This window comes from Podospora bellae-mahoneyi (assembly GCF_035222275.1).
Source record: "Podospora bellae-mahoneyi strain CBS 112042 chromosome 1 map unlocalized CBS112042p_1.2, whole genome shotgun sequence".
Taxonomy (NCBI): Eukaryota; Fungi; Ascomycota; class Sordariomycetes; order Sordariales; family Podosporaceae; genus Podospora; species Podospora bellae-mahoneyi.
In genome coordinates, this window is record NW_026946360.1 from 575,166 (window position 1) to 589,883 (window position 14,718).

The 14,718-nt window shown below is 53.2% G+C and overlaps 1 protein-coding gene across 1 annotated transcript; it reads right to left on the bottom strand.

The window, feature by feature from the left end:
* Positions 1 to 440: 440 nt before the first annotated feature.
* Positions 441 to 14,228, bottom strand: DYN1 (dynein heavy chain). The gene is made up of 2 exons (XM_062875572.1): positions 1,145 to 14,228; positions 441 to 1,086 (listed from the first exon to the last, which is right to left on the bottom strand). Exons 1-2 carry the CDS (start codon positions 13,802 to 13,804, stop codon positions 637 to 639), a joined length of 13,110 nt encoding a protein of 4,369 aa, XP_062736148.1. The 5' UTR covers positions 13,805 to 14,228; the 3' UTR covers positions 441 to 636.
* Positions 14,229 to 14,718: the final 490 nt, after the last annotated feature.

Sequence of the window (14,718 nt, forward strand, 5' to 3'; positions counted from 1 at the left end):
GATACGCGGACAGATACAACAGCAACCCTCAACATCAAACGATCGCGGACTCGGCCTTTATCACCGACGTTGCCGTGCTCGCAGCTCCATTCTGCCGGTATCAATGAGTTGCAAAGCTTGATTTGGAGATCAGCCGGAGGAAAATGACCGGCCGAGGTGGATGGGAGTGCTATCAATCACTTTTCCGGTTGTTGCCAGTTACCTGCGGTTGGGAGATTAGGGGTGGGTTACATGACGTAGAGGACTTGCAGGTGCAATCACGGCTCGGCTTTTTTGTAGCAAGGATGATGGAACAATTGTTATCAAAAGGGTTTTGATGAATGGATGTTGTCAAGTGTCTCCCTTGAGCAAGCTGGTTTCGCTGCTGACTCTTCGAAGCCCAGAACCAGAGGGATCCTTGCAGAACGTACACCCAAACTTGACATTCACAGCAATTCAACTCCATAAAACAACGTGCGCCAAACATTTATTCTCCCCAAGCAAAACAAACAAGATACACTGTCAAACGGCTATACCACTATTCACACTCCAACACGTCCTCACAACAACCTTGACTTGTACACAATATTGACCCAACAAATTATCATACACCCTTCTCACCCCTTCAAGCCACCCCCATTTCACCATTCGGCTCCCCTAAACCTCCATCAAAACCTCACCCTCATCCAGCAAATCCACCACCTTCTTCAGATTCCCAATCAAGCTCCTCCCCAACCCAACAAGCAACAACTTCTCTGCATTCGCCGGCAACCCCAAATACGTAGGCGGCTCTCTCTCAGGCAGCCTCTGGATCCACCCCATAAACTCCTGAAGGGACGTTCCGCTGGGAACAACCAGCTCCTCGCTCCCCGTCTCGGGCGTGCCCTCGACAAGCTTGTGACCAATATCAAACGCGGCCGGGGTCAAGAAAGTAGACACGATCTGCCGCAGCATGTTCATGTCCCCTTCGTCATCAATCTTGCCTCCGTAGGTTTCTGTGATCAAATACCGGATCATGTCCCAGGGAATGTTGGTCGGCGCAATGTTGGTGCGGTTTTGTGCGGCGACGTCGATCCAAGTGTCAATGACAAAGGCGGAGCATTCGTACTATTTTCCATGTTAGTGTCCTGTCAATTTCCAGCAAAAGTTGTTCGGAGGGACTTACATCAGCATCGTTGAACTCCCAGAACCCCTTCCAACCCAGATTGGGGGCATACCGCAACCTCTCCTGCACCACAGCATGCAGGAACGACAGCAACAGATACAGTCGCGTTCTCTCCACAGGTGACTTGACGCTCCTTGTGCTCAGCGAGCCCATCGAGTCCTTCATATTGGCCCTCACACCAGCAGGCTGCTCGTACATCAACACTCGGGATGCTCTCAGCAGGTTAACAGGAATCTTTGGCGAAGACTCCATAGACAGGAACAGTCTAAACTCTGGGTTCGGGTTCAGGCTCTCCATCCGCTTCTCAAGTGACTGAAGCCAAGTAGGAGACAAGTGGACGTTCTTGATGAGGACCCAAGAGCCGGTCTGGGCAGCATTGCTGATAGCCTTGTCCGCACTGGCCAGACCTTCGTTGGAACCCATGGCAATGTTGGTGCAGCGGACACGCATGCGCTCAACCAGACTGTCAACCTTGTAAGAGGCGTCAAAGCCAGGGCTAGAGACAAGGGAAATGGGGCGAGTAGCAGAAACCTGATCGACAGTCTGCTTGAGATCCTCGACAATGTCAAACAGATCATTGCCAAACACCAATGTTACAAACCGTTCGGCAGTAGGGACGAACCGATCAAGACGGAAAAGCTTGACCAAGAGCAGCGATATGAGAGCGCGATCCGTCTCAGCAACACTGTCATCCCAGATCTTGGGCACGAAGTTCTCAGCAAGCTCCTCAGAAAGAAACTTGTCCCAGTCCGCCTCAGGCACATTCTCAATCTTGTCCTTGAGAGCAGTGATACGCTTGGCCCGAGCAAAGACCTCGTCCTTGGCGCCAATGTCAGTCGAGAGGTCCTTACCCTCCACCTTTTCATCAAGAATAACATCCAACAGGCCCTTGTCCATTTTGTAGGGCGATGCCTGAGCAAGCAGCATGGCAAGCGTGATCCTGTCTTTTTGCAACAGACCCAGAGCAGTTCGCTTGAAGGCAGCCACGAAGAGATCCTTGACAATGATATCTCTCCTTACGTTATGATTCTGCTCCCCGTCCAAGTGCGGGTTGCCGTGCAAGACCGAGTGGAAGATATCCAGGAAATACTGCAGCGAGAACTGATAGAAGTGATTGATGTAGTGCAGCTGCTCGAGGACAGCAAAGACAGCACTGCAAGATCTGGCAATGATGTTGTACTGCAGCGTGATCTCCTCCACCTCGGCCATAACACCCTCGGTGTTGCTCATCTTGGTTGAAATCTCGGCCGCCTCCGTCTTGAGAGTCTCGAGTGTCTCGATGACATTGTCATCATCCAGTATATTGCCACGAGATTCGTTGAGCGCTTGCAGCAGACGCTTCTCAAGCTGTCGAAGATGAACCTTGAACTCTCCTTGTAACTTGATGAGGTTGGAACGACGCTCATCAACATCAGGACGCTCAGACTTGAGCACCTCAGCCAAAGACTGGGTTTGCAAACTGCTTTGAGTGACAGTAAAGTTGACAAATGTCGTCCGCGAGCAGATATCAGGAGCAAAGGTGGCCGAAGGATCCCGCGTGGAAAGGTAAATCTTGAACGCAGGCGAGAAATCGATCTGCTGCTTTCCAAGCTGGATCAGCACACGACCACCAGTCTTTTGGTACTCCTTATTGAGCACATGATTGAGCACAGGGTCGAGATGTTCGGCATCCTGGATGAGGATCGGGTTACCGAAACGGAGAGAACTCTCGAGCTGCTTGGTGAACGAATCATCCAAGAAGCTGGTCACGGTAAGCCGGCGGTCCTTGCACTCGCGCTGCAAGAACTCAGTGACACGGCCCGAGGGGTCGATGATGAGCGGGTACCGGTTGAAGCGCTGCAAGATGATGGCGTTTTCTGTGCACAGGTCGTCCACAGGCAGCGTGTTGGCCTGCCAGCTGAGCCTCTCATCGGCCGTCGAGAGGTATTCCGTGACAGGATTATGCTGCTTGAATTGAATACCACTGAGATGCAGCTGGTGCAGCCAATCCTCCATCATCGATTTTCTGAACACCTGGTCATAGAGACCGCTGTACGCCAAGAAAGCAGCAGCAACCAACACATCGCCCACTAATGTGCTGATCTGCGTCTCGAACGACTTGCTGCCCTCCTCCCAGCGTGTCCTCTCACTCGACAAGCTATCGAGCAGCTTGACACTGCGGTCGACCTTGAATTGCACCCTTGACATCTCCGACTTGATAGCCTGCGTCTCGCTGATCAACGACGCATACTCAACCTTGTAAGTGGCAATGCTAGCCTCGAGGTTTTCAATCGTCTGCTCGACCGCCTTGGCCTCAGCCTTGGTCTGGAGAGCCTGTTCCTCGAGCTGCCGCACTTCCTCTCTCAGCGGCCCAACACGGTCCAAGATCTCGGCGTACTGCACCTGCGCCTCAACCCACTGGACAAGCGGACCGCAAGCCTTGGAGGCACGGTTGACCTTCTCAAAGGTAAACTCGGGGTTGGCCAAGAACTCGTTCCGCATCTTCATCCTCAGCGCCTTGGTCATCTGCCTCTCATTGTCAAAGTTGATGATGCTGGCGATGAAATCATCACGACGGACAACAGCCTGAATCTGCTTCCAATCGTTGACCTTGTGACCAATCAATGTGCAGACTGAATCGAGCGCCAGCCTGACACCAGGTGGAGGCGCAGACATGGACCTGACTTCGGTAAGCTGGGGTTTCTTGATGTTGCCGACACTAGCCTTGGCCGCCTCAACAGCCGGTTCGGCCTTGGCTAAATCCTCCAACACAAACTTCTTGCGAGAAGCAACCTCAGCCTCCTGCTTCCCAAGCGCAACCTGAATCTCCAACGAAGCATTCTTCCTCTGCTCAGCCTCACGCTGATCAGCAACCATCCTCTGCAGCTTCTCATTGGCCTCCGCATCCTTCTGCTCAAGCTGGGCCTTCTTCTCCGCCAGACTGACCCTCAAATCCCGAACCTTGTCGACCGTATCTCTCAGCTTCTCCAACCCAACATTCAAATGCCTCTGTTGCTCCTCCAAATCTTCTCTCTTCTCATTGTACAGCTTGACATACTGCGCCACAAAGTCCAGGAAATGTCTCGGAGTAAGGAAAGTGACCTTGCCCTGCTGCTTGAGGAGCTTGCTGTTGAACCGCTGCAACGAGTAGTGGATATACACCATGGAGTTGACGACCGCCTCTCTGTGCGACGGCGGCAGGTTGAGACTGCGGTACGCCACAGGAATTGTATCGGGAGCAGCCCAGTTTGACCTGTCCAAGTCCACAGAGTGCGTGAGCTCATGACCGACCTGGAACAAAGCCTGATCGGACCAGTCACCGAACCAGTTGAGCACGCAACGGTTGAACAGCGCAGGCGACGTCGCGGCCTTGGAACTCAAGCCATCCTCCGGCGGGTTCATGGTGAACACCACGTGCAAGTTCTTGACAATCTGCCCCGTGAACCACTTGTACAGCTCCTCCTGTGAATCCAACAACAGCCCTTGTCGCTGAGCACCCTCCTTGCAAGCCGTCATCAACGCAGCCAAATCATCACCCTCAAACAGACCCGGCACCTCAGCATTGGCCAACAGAGTATTCATCCTCTCTAGGAAACCCGAATCCAGCACATTCGACTCGTCCATAATGAAGCACATCTTCTCCCCCTTGCAGCCGCACCTCCTCAACACCTCCCTCAGATCCTCATCAAAGTCTTCCGCCGAGTACTTGCCATGAACCTTGATCTGGAACACCTTCAAGCCATTCATCCAAGCCACGAACCTAGACAGCGTAGTCTTGCCACTACCGCTGACACCAATAAGAATAAGATGTCCCTGCGGCTGTCTGAACACACGATCAATGCGCAGCACGTGCTCCAAGACGTCATTGAACAGGATAAGGGGGACATCGACCTCTTCTTCGCAAAAGGTCTTGAGTCTGGCTTTGACGAAGTCGCGAAGCTGCTCGCGGTCAACAGGCACATAGTTCTTTGAGAGCCAATTGGAGAACAGGATTGGTCCACCAAGCGCCTTTTGCTCATCAATGGTGGGGAAGTACTCCATGGCAATTCTGCGGACAGCATCATCGGTCCATTTGCGCTCCTCTTCGGCAACCAGACGATCTTGGAACAGGCGCAACGCTTCATGGGCCCAAATTCGGATGAGACCTTCCACTGACAACGTCTCCAGCGGCCGAATAGCCTCATACACACCGCGCACCCATCTGGTGAGTTCACGAGGACTGTAGACGTAATGGGGCTGAATCTTGGGTGTGAACCTCTGCTGTGACTCAAGATACAGCTTAACCATGGCCTGCGTGAGCGGCTCGGCATAGCCACGGAGCGAGGGAATGATCTTGAGAACCGCCGAGTTGAAGGTGCCATAAATCTGCATGAGCGAGACCTCGCCAGGGTAATCAACCATGATAAGGGGAGCATGTCTCAGGAAACGGGGACCCATGGGGGTACGGCCAGCATCAGTAGGCGGGTTGCAAGCACCGACGAATTGGATGCGGTCAAGGGTGACCCAGGACTTGTCCGAAGTCCTCCAGAAGCCGTTGTGTTCGACGAGCTGACGGAGGAAAGAAATTGCACGCTGAGTACCGTACTTGTCGGGGGCGGGCAAGTTGATTTCGTCGCAGAAGATGACAAGCCAGCGGCCAATTTGTGTGGGCGAAAGCATGACCCCGTTAAGCGTCTTCTTGTACTCGCAATATTGCTCAAACGTCTTGATCAGCAAGTCAGGCGTCGTCGCGCTAGAAAAGTTGAGGCCGACGACTTCCATGTTGGGAAGCTTGCGGAGAGCGCTGAACAGCGTCATTGTTTTACCGGAACCAGGAGGACCGCACAGCAACAGAGGCTTATGCTCAGCAAGCCACGAGTAGAGAACATCCTCATGGCGAACAGTGTCCAGCGTGGGAATGACAACATCCGTCTGCGTGACTGAGTGAGTGTTGACTTCGATGGTAGGTACCTGGTTCTGCCAAGGTGTCCATTCAGCCTTGGGCAACGACACGTCAAAGTCGATGAGCGAGTTTGTGTTGTCCAGAGGAGGGGAGCCGAAGCTGGCCAGACCAGCAACCTTGTCACCAAACTGCTTGCGGTCATTCAATGGGCAATCACCCGTCAAAGCCCAGACGAGTGCCAGCAAAAGCTTCTTGGAGATGTAATTCTCGACCTGCTCAGGCTCCAGAGGGAAGTCGACATGCTGACTGTTGTACTCGATGATATCGCGAACAGCCTTGTTCAGCAGAGAGAACATGGTGTTAAGGACACGAGCAATGGTGAACTCCATGATGTGATTGAAGCCTTCAGCTTGCTGTAGCGCTTCATTGATGAAGTTATCAGTCGTGAGATAGGCCTGTAGCAAGTCGGCTGCCTGAGCCTGAACAGCAAGAGCTTTGGCCGAGCTCTGCCCAGTAGCGACAGCATCCTCATCCAGATCCTCGAACGCAACAGACCGCAGCGTCTCAATATAGTTGGTGACCAGCATGTTCGTCGTGACGGTATCCTCACTGAACCAGACCATACCGCAGCGGCTGACAGTGGCGAGGGTGGCATACTTGAGATTCTCCACCTCAAACATGATGCGGACATTGGGTGGCAGGTTGAGACGCTCACCGTTGGGCAGCGTGAGAAGCTTGTTGTCGTCGAGCACGCTGTTCAAGTTTTCAACCCACTCGGGATCGACATCGCCATCGAACACAATCCAGTGACGCTTTGTGTCCTCACCACGCAGGTTGTCGACAATCTTGCGCAGGATACTCGTGAACAGACCATCGGTCCACTCTCTGGTAGTCGAATCGAGGTTTCCGTACAGCGCCTCCTTGGACATGACCTTGCTATCGATGACATGGGACACACCCTCCACATTCTCAACCTGCTGTAACGCATCCAAGAGCAGCCTCCAAGCAGAAGACTTGCCCGAACCAGCACTACCGACCATCATGACACCGTGGTGAATGCCCTGGATCTGGTACAGCTGCAGCACCTTGGTCATCCAAGTATCGTTGACAACCAGCTGCCTCTCCGCAGCCAACCGCTGAATCGCCTCCCGAAGCTTCTCCAGGCTGGCAGGAACATATTTGACACCAGGGAAGCAAGTCTCCTCAATGCCCATCATAATCTCCACATCCGATTTGATCAGCTTGGGCGCAATGGTCTCCCGGATACTCTGCACAAGAATTTCAGGCTCAACGACCTCCTCCGAGCCTAGCTCTCCCTCCTGCGTCAAGCGAGCACGCTTCAGCCCGCCAGAACTGACAAGCACACTCTTGAGCGCACGAAGACCAAAGTCGTAATGAGCTTGCTTGGACAGCTTCTGCGAGCACTGATCGAAAAATGGAACAGTGTGCTTCGACAGCTGCTTGGCCTGGCTGAAACCCTGCGAGTACAACATGACCTCGGCAATGAGCTCCTTGTCTGGCTTGGACATGGCAACACTCCTGAACAGCTTCTTCAAGTTGTCTGGCAAGTTGGAACGACCGGCATAGCCAGGGTTCATGGTGATAAAGATACCCGTGTTGGCGTTCACCTTCAGCTGGCGACCAACGAGTTCAATCTGAGCCTTGTCGTCTTCAGCACCTTGCTTCAGACCAAGCTGGATATTCTGAATCTGCTGAGAGACGGCAGACAAAATCCTCTCCTCCAAACGATTGAACTCATCGAAACAACCCCAAGCGCCGACCTGGCAGATACCAAGGAAGATGCGACCCATGGCCTGGAAATCAAACGTGTCGTCACAGCAAAACACCAAGGTGAACCGACCGAGCTGGACACCGAGAGCCTTGACGGATTCTGTCTTGCCCGTACCGGCAGGACCATAAGGCGAGCCACCCAAGCGTTGGCAAAGAGCCTGGGTGAGCGTAAGGAAACATCTATCCGTGAGAGGAGTGCGGACAAGCCTCTCAGGAACACCAAGATACTCAAAGCCGTAGTTGAGCTTGGCGTTGGCCATCTTGATGTGCAGACGCTGTAAGAAGTCTCCCTCAGGTGTGTACACATACCGCATCTGAAGAAGCCACAGGTAGTGTGTGTTGGAGCTGGCGTTGACCTTGATTAACCTCTCAATGACATCCCGCTGGTGAACACACTCGGTGATAAGCTGCTCGCATGTCTTCCTCAGCAGCACCTCCAGATCGCCCAGGACCGTATCAGCAAGCAGGCGAAGAACTTGGACCTCACGCTCAAAGAGCGCTGGCAGACTCTGGCCGCCCTCAGCAAGCGCCTGCTCAACCGCAGTAGTCCAGACAGCCTGAGTGGCAAGCACAACAATCTGACTGGGATACGCCGTCATGAACTTGTTGAGCGCCTCCCGGTTGATCTCACCGTTGTTGAAGATAGGAGTGAAGTCCTCGACAGCCTCAGCCAACAGCTCAGCAAGCGTAGCCTTCATGCCATTCTCCAACAAGGCCAACCAATCATTGATCTTGGGCGTCTTGACAAGGTTAATCTCCTTCTTGAGACGAACCACCTCTCCTTCTTTTGATGTGAAGCCAGTGATGACACCTTCCTCCTCCATAGTCAGACCGTTAAGACCAGCAAACATCTTCTTGAAGTGCTTGGCAATGCGCATGGTGTCATTGCTATTACCGATCATCTCCAGCAAGTCTTCGTCACCAACAAAGTAAAAGCGCGGGAATGAGACACGCTCCTTCTCGAGGTACTCACCAAGCGCCTTCTGAATCTTGTTGAGCAGCTCAGCCAGACGCTCGAGAGACTTTTGCACATTGGGAATGTTGAGAACATCCAACACATTGGGCTGCTTGTACACCTTCTTCATCACAGCCGAGAACTCGCTGTTGATGTTCTGGAAGCGAGAAGACTCGATGGGGAGCAGGTGCTTGATATCGGCATTGCCGGTGAACACACCCTCGAGGTACACCCACTGGCGCTGCACGTCAATCCAGACGTCAAACAAAACGTGCACACGGTTCAGCTTGTCCTCCCAAGCAGTGGCCTCCTCCTCGAACTCCTTGTAATAAGGTGAATGCCTCATGGCCTGCAGCGAATTGAGATTCTCACTGCATTTAGCAAACAAATCATCCCAGCCACGGATGAGACGGCACTTGTTCTGGTAATTGACGAGCTCGAGTCCGTAGCCAGTCCAGGTCTCGCGGACTTGCTTCAAGAACTCCTCCAGCGCCATTTCTCCCTGCGCCTGAATAATGATGTCCTTGACGATGACCTCGGTCGCCACAAGGTTGAGGTCCCACACGTCACCCAGCGTCATTGAGACAGGTGAGTACCGCTTGCCAGGCTTGATCTGCTTGTAGATTTTGATCCAGTGTCTGTCACGAACAGCTTCCGACTTGAGCTCAGCCAGCATGGGGTTGACCTTCATGAACTGACGGAGGATGTTCTGAATGTGCTCGAAAGCGGCATACTGGCGCATCCTGCTAGGCATATCCTTGGTCATCTTGATCAAGTTGTCGATAGAGGACCGGATCTTTCTTGGCTGGACGCTGTTCCACAGAATCTCGCGCAGCTCATTAAGGTTCTTCCAGATGGTGGAGAGTGACGCCCAGACAGACTTGAAGTCCTGAACTTCTTCAAGAATCACGCTGAGAGACGTATCAGGAGTGGCGGGCAGGTCGAGAGCCTCCTTGGCCTTCGCAACCATGGCCGAGTCATCCTGCAGCTTGGTGATACGAGTTTCAAAGGTGCTGAGGGTAGCAGAAGCAACATCGGGGGCGATGGTACCCGAGACAGGCTTCTCTTCGTTCCACTGAACGGCAACCTCGTTGATCTTGTCGATAACCACCTTGTCCTCGGCAATGATCTTGGCACGGAGCGCGTCGGTCTGGTCTTGCACAATCTTGGACTTGCGGGCGAGCAACTCATTGAGCATATCCCACATGCCATCCACTTGCTCAGCATGCAGCCAGTCATTAGGGAACTGATAGCGCTGGCGCACGAGGGTTGACTCTCCCTGCCTGAAGGTCTCCACCTCAGGCGCCCAGAGCTTCACCTGGCGCTTGCAGGTTTGGACAATGGTGATGAACTGTACAGCCTCGGCCGTGGAGTTGGCCGCCATAGCCTGGCCCTCGAGGTCCTTACGAGCCTTCTCAATCTCGGCGTGAACCTCGCGCATGCGAGTGCCGAGCCGGCTGGCAAACTTCATGAGAATGTCATGCTGCCATTGGTCGTACTTCGCATTGACCTTCGTCTGAACTTGGTCATAGTCGATGGTGATATGGCCAAAGGAACGGCTGACCTCGGTGGTGTCAAAGGTCTGCCGCGTCTTTCTGATTTCTTGGAGAAGCTGAAGCCATCTCGACAGTTGGTCGCCGAGAACATCATACACATGCTCCGACTGGAGATCCCACAAAGACTGGAATTGCAGCCATTTGTCGACATAGGCGCCAATCTCTCGAATCTTTTTCTCGACTGACGTCTGCACACGCAAGAGAGCATCCGTGCACTCACTAGGCAGGTCGTCAAAGCGCGCTTCGTCCTCTACCGTCGTGCTGATGGTCATCTGGTACCGGGTGGCCTTGATCTTCTTCAGGTTGCAAATGACACCGATCCACTCTTGCAACTGGGAAAACCAGCTTGCTCTGGCAAACTCAAGAGGCGGGTCCAGATAGATGACTTGGTTCCGCATGGTGATCTCGTGAATGAGCTTCTTGATGACAGGAACATCAGTCTTGGGGGCGTTGACAGTCTCGAGTGTTCTCTTCCGATCACTCCTGTCCTCCAAGTACTCGTCCTCAAAGGCCTCAATCCAAGCCTGAACAGCATGCTGAAGACGGGCGAGAAGGATGGCCTTGATTTGCTTGTTCATGCGATCCACCCAGAAGCCAAGGTTAACATACTGCTCCAAATTGAGTGTATCAACGGCTGTCTGAATGGCAGTCAGCCGGCCCTCAAATTCCTTGACTTCATAAGGGCACTTCTCCAGTTCCGCAAGCGCTTTTTCCACCGATCCATGAATGTTGGCCAGCTGAAGGGTCTTGGTCTGGAGGAGGGATACTGCTAGGGCGAAATCCTTGACAAACTTGACATGCTTGCTCTCTCCGTTCTTGGTGTAATTGCTGTCAATGGCACTCTGCGCGTGGTTCTTAAAATGCACTTCGTACGTATTGACAAACGATTCCCACCTCAGAGAGATTCCCTTGGCGATCAAGAGATACACCCCTTCGCGGTAACCGCTGAGCAGCACCGAAACCTCAGACATGTCATTGATCTGGCGGTTGGTCTGCGCAAACGTCCTAACGCTTTCCATGAGACTGACAGCATAGGGATACACTCGCTTGGCCTCCTTTGCGACATTGTTGACTGAGTGGGGAACTGGGAAGCTGAGCCAGACCAAGTTCCTAGTCTCCTTGAAGAGGGCGATGACTTGAGCGTCGAAATTGACTGCGAGCTCCAGCACATTTCCGGCGGAGCGGATCCTGTTAATGTTGAACAAGAGACCCGAGATCGTGATCTGCTTCCGCTGCACATCATGCAACCAGGCCTCGAAGATAGGCCGAGTATCGAGCTTCTTGCGGAACAAATCACCTTCGGCTTGGAGTCTTTGACCCTCGGCATGCATAGCCCAATCAGCACCGAGAACATCCTCCACCTTCTTCATGTATGTGTCAAGCTGCCGCTCAATCTGCCGAGCCCAAATGATGGCTCCAGAAACAGGAGGAAGATCGTGAAGCTGGGCCATGGCGTGTGCCTCTGAGTGACCATACTGCTGCTTGAACCGCTCGTGCAAGGCGGTGATGGCCTGTTTGACATTGTCGATAAGCTGGGTCTGATACTCGGCGATAGCACCGCGAATCTTGGGGCGCACAAAAAGGGCGTTGAACTTGGAAAAGACACGGAACATCTCGTTGGCATTCTTCGCAGTCGCCAACCGGTCGCGAAGACGGGCGATGATGGAGTTTTCGACGCGGGACGTTCGCTCATTGTATGTGTTCTCGGCGCGAGCCCACTTGGCCGTTCCCTCAGGAGTGACATCAAGCAAGTCGACGTCTTTCAAGCCCTCCCAGGCTTGCTTCACCTCCTCAACGGCGTCAACGTCACCAATCTCCTCCACCACGACCGTGCCGTTGGCACCCTCTGAGACACCATTCACATCGGTCTTGGGCCCAAGAACATTGACGATAGTCCGCTGCAGCTGCTCGTGGTTGGCACGGAACGTGGCGACATATTTAAGACGAGCCTGCAGGTCGCCGTGCCTAGGGTTGATCTTGATGGGAATAAACCTCTCGTTTCGACGACGTGTAACATCACGAGCCACGTTGGTGAATTCCTTGATGCTGTCATCCCAGACTCTGAAGATGGAATCGGCCTGCTTGATAACCCGGCTGAACTCCTGGTAGTCGAGCTTGACAAGCTCCAGGCCTGGCAACAGGCGGTGGAGAGCCTCGTCCAAATCGGCCGAGATAGCCCCGACAAGCGGAAGGGCGCGATGAATTGGGTAGGGACAGATCCTAAGCTTCTTGTTCAAGTGAGCAAAAATTTGGCCAACCGAATCTTCCACTTTCTGGAGGGTGGTAGCAGAGAGCAGTTCATCAAGGGGAAAGTCCCGCATGAGCTGATTGTACTTTTGCACCTTTTCCATCGCCTCTTTCAAGCCAGTGTCTGCGGTAAAACTGACTGTAGCCTGGAAACGTTTCGCATGCTTGAGAACCTCAAGGGTAAGCGTGACACCTTCGCTCCTAAGCTGGCTTTCGATGCCTTCCAATGCTGATTCCATGGAAAGCCAAAAGTTGATCTCCTGGTTAGCCGGGCCTGTGTTCGGGTCCCTCGTCATCTTAGTGATAACTTGGATCGACTTGATCCAGCTGTTTACCGTGGCCTGGAGATTGTTGAGAAAACCGCTGTCTGTCAGGAATTGCGCAGGAATCAGATCAATAGTAGGTTTCGTCTGCTTTTCTCTTGCCTGGTCGAGTGCGGCCTGCACAACAGGGTGGAAGGGCAGAGAAACCTCGGGGATCTCAACATTTTGCTGCAGATGGGACAAACTGAGCTCGAGTTCGGTCCAGCGCTTCTTGGTGACAGGAATGCCAGTCTTTGCGTCTGCATCTGCGCGGCCTCTTCCAGTGCTGGCCGCCTGCTGCCGGCTCTTGGTGCTCGCATCAAAATATGGCGCCAGACCGTTATGAAGATAAAGTTGAAGAACCTCGTACGGGGAAGTGATGGAGCCCTGGTCACCAGCGTTCACCGCCGTGTAGGCTGGGCCGGGAAGGTTGAGCATCTGGATTTGGGAGGTCAAGGGGATGGATGCGTCCAGAGGCTGCGCACGCTTCAGGATTACAAGAAAACCGACGGTGGTCGAGGTTGCAGACGAGGACATATCAGACGTAAGACTGTAGACATGCGTAGGTCCATCTGCACCGCTGTTAATCCTGGATTTTCGTGCCTCTTTCACCAAATCGATGTTCTGACCTTCAGAAATGACACTAACATCTTCCTCGATGAGGTCCTCCTCGATAGGCTCCAACTCGACAATGTCCTTTTGAATGGTAAGGGCGACTTGTGTGTCCAAGGCCCATCGAGAGCATCGTTGCCAAGTATCCTGATACCGGGTTCCAGATAACAAACTGCCGGGGGATTCAAGCTCCAGTCGAGTTGCGCCGAGCGTAGCTTGCAGCAGTACAGCAATATGATCGATGACCCGGGCTACATCGACAGAGGCAAAGGGCGTACCGCCGACGCCGTTCGAGGGGCCCGGGCTCGTGGCCGGGGGAGGCGTTGCCGCTTCCATGTTTGTGTGGTAATTTTGATTTCCCCTTTTTTCGTTCGCGAAGCAAAGAGCGGGAGTTGGGTTGGAGATAGTATTGGATTTGTTGACTTATGAAAAAGCCGATCTCATCGTTCGTTTTCTCGGACGTCTTTCAGTTCGGGCGGGGGGGGGTGGTGCAAATTACAAGCGTAAACGAAGCAATCGTGACTGGATGTGATCGGTGTGGTTTCCTGCAACACAAAAAAGTAATCTTGGTGCAAACAAAATGCACAAACCGAGAAGAGAAGGCGGGAAAAAAAGAGCGAAGGCCGTGATGGGTATCTCAGGTTGCGGGTGATGGATGATTATTATCGCGAGCCTCCTCTGTCAGAGAAGATGATGTTGTGGCAAGGAGGTAGTCGTCGAGAATGGAGCATCTCTGAAAGGGAAGCTCGCTCCAGGACCTGGTGTTTCCTCATCCACAACTCGACCCAATGATTGCCCGTTTGACGCGACTTCCCCGAATCCCTGTCGCGGAATGAGCATGGGGGGGCATGTGTCAGGGGCCCTGGATCCCTATGCGGTGGCTTGCGCCCTGATTGGCCAACCCCTCATGCTGCGCGCTGCAGAAGCAACACCCACGCAACTGTCCCGCCGCCGACAAGGCCTGGCAGCTGTCGTTCGGCATTGAAAGTGCACACAGCTTTGTGGCATGTATCACTGGAATTAGAATGAAATGCGAGAGAAGAACGCTTCAGATTCATATAAGCAAGCCATATACCGAGACAGATTCCCTCCCCGCAACAAAAGTAGAAATCTACTACAAACACAGCTTGATGTCCACATCAAAGTGTCACCTACTTGCCAGCACTGTATTCTCGGTACATGTACATCTACCCATCTACCTATGAAATCGAGTCTCTTGCAAAAGTATTTGATCTGCAGCTTTACCGCCA